This window comes from Opisthorchis viverrini, assembly GCF_000715545.1.
Source record: "Opisthorchis viverrini unplaced genomic scaffold opera_v5_8046, whole genome shotgun sequence".
NCBI lineage: Eukaryota > Metazoa > Platyhelminthes > Trematoda > Opisthorchiida > Opisthorchiidae > Opisthorchis > Opisthorchis viverrini.
Genome location: NW_008761634.1, coordinates 1 through 617, shown reverse-complemented (window position 1 = coordinate 617; position 617 = coordinate 1). Strand labels below are relative to the sequence as shown.

Sequence of the window (617 nt, the reverse complement as noted above, 5' to 3'; positions counted from 1 at the left end):
CAAAAATAATCAAAAGACCCCGTCAACCACCATACACACACACACTCAACACATTCTCACCCACCGTCCAAAGTGAAATCGTGCACATTGGCAACAGCGATTCCTCACTTAAACACCAGTGTTCCACCATGTGCACATTATGTGCCTTGCCGGCAGACACGTGGTTTCCACTATATGGCAAATGTCGTCACATTGACATCCGTTGATATCCTGTCATTTCTCTTTATCCGCGTTCATTACAGGCCTAACTCTCATCCGGACGGAATGGAATTTCTCAGGCCGGTGCAATTTTAGTGATTTCCGCTGCATCCATTGCCATGAAGTGCTTCATCTGCGAAGATTTCCTGCAGTAAATGTTGAATTCTGGATATCCCAAATTGGGCCGCCCTGAGAAGCTCACAATGCAAGGTAGACCAGATTATCGGGAGCAAGATATTCTCATGGGGAATCCTCAGGATGTTTCTGACATCATCGCTTCACAGAACGATACGACTGCTTGCCTTCTGCTTGTGTACGGCACGAACCAAGAATGCTGCCGCACACCAATGCGAGATCCGAATTAAAAAGTACTCCATACTCCATCTCCCTAACATTGTAGCTTTCATTTCAAAGTTGAC

At 46.0% G+C, this 617-nt stretch overlaps 1 protein-coding gene across 1 annotated transcript; it reads left to right on the top strand.

The window, feature by feature from the left end:
- Window positions 1-353: 353 nt before the first annotated feature.
- T265_12344 (hypothetical protein) lies at window positions 354-563 on the top strand (the record flags this gene model as incomplete). Its single annotated transcript, XM_009179791.1, has 1 exon — window positions 354-563. The coding sequence occupies one exon, from the start codon at window positions 354-356 to the stop codon at window positions 561-563; it is 210 nt and encodes a 69-aa protein (XP_009178055.1).
- Window positions 564-617: the final 54 nt, after the last annotated feature.